Source organism: Apium graveolens, chromosome 11, assembly GCF_009905375.1.
Source record: "Apium graveolens cultivar Ventura chromosome 11, ASM990537v1, whole genome shotgun sequence".
NCBI lineage: Eukaryota > Viridiplantae > Streptophyta > Magnoliopsida > Apiales > Apiaceae > Apium > Apium graveolens.
The window spans coordinates 88,182,595-88,186,231 of NC_133657.1; the positions used below are offsets into that span (position 1 = coordinate 88,182,595).

The 3,637-nt window shown below is 38.5% G+C and overlaps 1 protein-coding gene across 1 annotated transcript; it reads left to right on the forward strand.

The window, feature by feature from the left end:
• The first annotated feature begins 772 nt into the window (after positions 1-772).
• LOC141695677 (uncharacterized) lies at positions 773-1,129 on the forward strand. The gene has a single exon (XM_074499905.1). It carries the CDS (start codon positions 773-775, stop codon positions 1,127-1,129), a length of 357 nt encoding a protein of 118 aa, XP_074356006.1.
• Positions 1,130-3,637: the final 2,508 nt, after the last annotated feature.

The window sequence follows — 3,637 nt, forward strand, 5'->3', positions numbered from 1 at the left end:
TTGGGAAATCCTCATATGTTGGCAAAGCCAGAAGATGGGGAAACATTGATTATTTACTTGGCAGTCTCAGAATACTCCATCAGCGCGGTGTTGGTAAAAGAGGAAGAATGTAGCCAGTCACCGGTATATTATGTAAGTAAGAGATTATTGGATGCAGAAACTAGATACACCAGCATGAAAAAAGTAGTGTATGCCCTTGTCCTTGCGGCACGAAAGCTAAGGCCATACTTCCAAGCTCATCGAACAGAGGTCCGCACCGCTTATCCTCTCAAGCACATTTTACATAAGCCAGAGTTGTCAGGAAGAATGCTAAAGTGGGCAGTAGAGTTAGGACAATTCGATCTGGAATATTTCCCTCGCACGGCAATCAAGGGGCATGTGTTGGCTGATTTCATACTTGAGTTCGATTTTGAGGTAGATGATAAGGCCATAGTATTGGCAGAGCCTTCCTCACAGGTAAATGCCCCTATCGAAGTGAGAGAAGAGTTTCCACACCCTTGGCGGGTCTTGCATGTTGATGGGGCTGTGAATAATAATGGAGCAGGAGCCGGGACTGTTTCGGTTACCCCGGAAGGACATCATTTGATGAATGCCATTCACGTCAAGTTTTATGTCACCAATAACAAAGCTAAGTATGAAGCACTAATCAATGGCCTGAAGATAGCTTTGGAAGTGGGGGTCGTGAATTTTGATAGCTCGGAGCGACTCGGAGTTAGTAGTAAATCAATTTAATGGAGGGTTCCAGGCCCGAGAACCTCGAACTGAATTATATATGAGATGTGTGCAGCGCCTACCTAAAAGGTTTGGAAGTACCAAGCTGGAAGGCGTGCCAAGAGAAGAAAACAACAATGCAGATGCCTTGGCAAAGATGGGCTCAAAGATGGACAACATGTTGCTAGGACAAATTGGATTGGGAATTCAAGAAATCCCGAGTATTCCAGAAGTTAATGTGTTTCAGATGCAAGAGATCCCACAGGAGACTTGGATGAGCCCTATTCACAACTATATCCGAGCAGGGACTTTTCCAGAAGACATGCTACAGGCCCGATGCCTTCGTTATCAGGCTGCGAAGTACGTTGAGTATGATGGGGTGCTATATAAGAGAGGGTTTAATCAACCGCTTTTATAATGTGTGGATCTGGAAGAAGGGAATTATATTCTAAGAGAAGTACATGAAGGTATTTGTGGGAACCACTCAGGGGGTGGTTCGTTGGCATTAAAAGTCATTAGACAGGGATATTATTGGCCAACCATAAAATAAGATGCATTCAAGTTTGTTAGGGCATGTGATCGTTGCCAAAAATTCGCTAATTATTCAAACGCCCCAGCAATATCCATAACTTCGTTGGCAAGTCCTTGTCCTTTCGCTATGTGGGGGATTAACCTCATTGGAGAACTTCCCAAGGCAAAAGGGGGTGTGAAATATGCCGTGGTGGCTGTTGATTATTTTACAAAATTGGCGGAAGTTATGCCATTTGTTATAACCGGTATTTTATTTATCCTTTAATTGATATATATGTGTGTATATATTAAGTGAATTAAATAAAAACTTTGTGAATATGTGCTTGTGTAATTCGAATTATGCTAAATAATTGTGTGATATTATTTGGAATTTTAGAAAATAAGAAATGCATTATTTGCTATCTATGTAGGTTATAAAATGCATTTTATTATCCAAGAAAAATCATTTGTAAAATTATTTTCGAAATTGATCTTATTAAATTCCTAAAATTCTAATTCTAAACTATTTTATGGTGTCACTCTTGTAATTTATAGATTTATGGTTTTATTAATAAAATGTATTATTTATATTTAATTAGATTAATAATTATGTGATTACCTAATTGCCCTTGCATGCATTTTTACCCTTAATAAAAAGTGAGGACATTCATGTCTTTATCCACTTCACTAACTCCTTTCTAGCTAACCAAATGACCACTATAGCCTTGCATGCATGTTGTGCTAGTTAAGAAAGAAGGACAAGGAAGTAATTTACCACTCCACTACCCATTAAATAACAAATAAAATGATCAAACATGTGATCATTCTCCACTTGAACACTCCACCCTCACCCTCACCCTCCTCCCTTCCCTCTCTCTCTCTCTCTCTCTCTCTCTCTCTCTCTCTCTCTCTCTCTCTCTCTCTCTCTCTCTCTCTCTCTCTCTCTCTCTCTCTCTCTCTCTCTCTCTCTCTCTCTCTCTCTCTCTCTCTCTCTCTCTCTCTCTCTCTCTCTCTCTCTCTCTCTCTCTCTCTCTCTCGGCAGAACACACACACACTCCTCCTTCTTTTTCATTCCCAAACACCAAGAATTCTAGTGTAATTTCACTCCCTCAATCTTGTTAAACCTCTTCCATACATATTTGTGTAGAGTTTTGCATGTTTGTTGAATGATTTGGTGTTGCATGTAAGAGGTAAGTACAAAACTCAAGTGGAAGGCCTTAGTTCTTATGAACTTAGGGTTTAAACTAAGAGTTAAATTAGCAAAGGGTTGTGAAGGGCAATACATGGGAGTTTTACTCACATGCAAATTCCATTCCTTCCCTCTTTCATTCGTCCATGACTCAAAAGGAGCCGAATGGAGTGGTTGTTTGTATTATTGTTTGATCTTGATTGCTATGTGCTTAAATCATGATTTTTGGAGATATTACCATAGTTTAAACCTTTGTATGTTATGGATGTCTTATATATGATCATGATAAGGTTTCATGATAGTTTTATGGAATAAAATTATAAATATGATCATCATAAGGTTTCATGTTAGTTTTATGGAATAAAATCTAAGTGCTAGTAAGATATCTTTAGTATAAGTCAAGATCATAATTGCATGCCATGATTTGTGAGATTTTGAGCCTTAAATTGATTTGCATGTGATGTTAAGTGCTTTGTTATGATAATATATAGTTCGTAAAGTGCTTTGTTATGTTTGCATATTCGTTTTGTGCATAAGTACTCGAAAATGTGATTTAAGTGTTAGTCTTGCTATTTTGTTTATATAATTTGGTCATGATGCATTAGGGTAAGAATGATCTCCACCATATGATAGTGGGATAAATTAGAGTATTAGGATAGTAATTATGTTTGGTTGAAGTTTGGGATCATGGTTTATAAGTAGGAGTTAAGGTGGAAGAAGTTAGAATAGATTCCAACATTTTCCAGATTTGAGGTTTAACTTTTGAGTGAGAAATGAATAAGCGTTTATTAGGCCCTGGAAGGCCCAAGCTACCAGGGGTTAGGACTTGACCTATAGTCAATCCTAGAAGCTTTAAATGAGAAAAATCAATCCATTTAGTTAAGGTGCACAAGTCAAAACTTGAATTCTACCCGAACAGGGACAGTTTGAGTTAGGAGCAAGTTTGATCTTAGAAAGTGATGTTATGGTAGGCCCTCATTAGGCCTCGATTAGCACTGATATTAGGGAGTATGTGGGAGGTTTACAAGCCATAGTTTAGGAGTTTAGAGTTAAAATAAAGGGTATAAAGTGAGAGCAAAACATGGCAGTTCAGGTGTCGCTGGAACAGGGGAGAGTCAACTTTGGGAGTAGGCCCAGGGAGGCCTTGGTGTCATTCCAAGTGCACAAGTTAGGTTTAGATTCTGAGATTCCAGTGTAGTAATTTGAGTATCAAACTTTAAGTGGAAG

Bases quoted from the DNA above. Each gene is read 5' to 3' on its own strand.
- LOC141695677 (XM_074499905.1), top strand. From the start codon at position 773: ATGAGATGTGTGCAGCGCCTACCTAAAAGGTTTGGAAGTACCAAGCTG.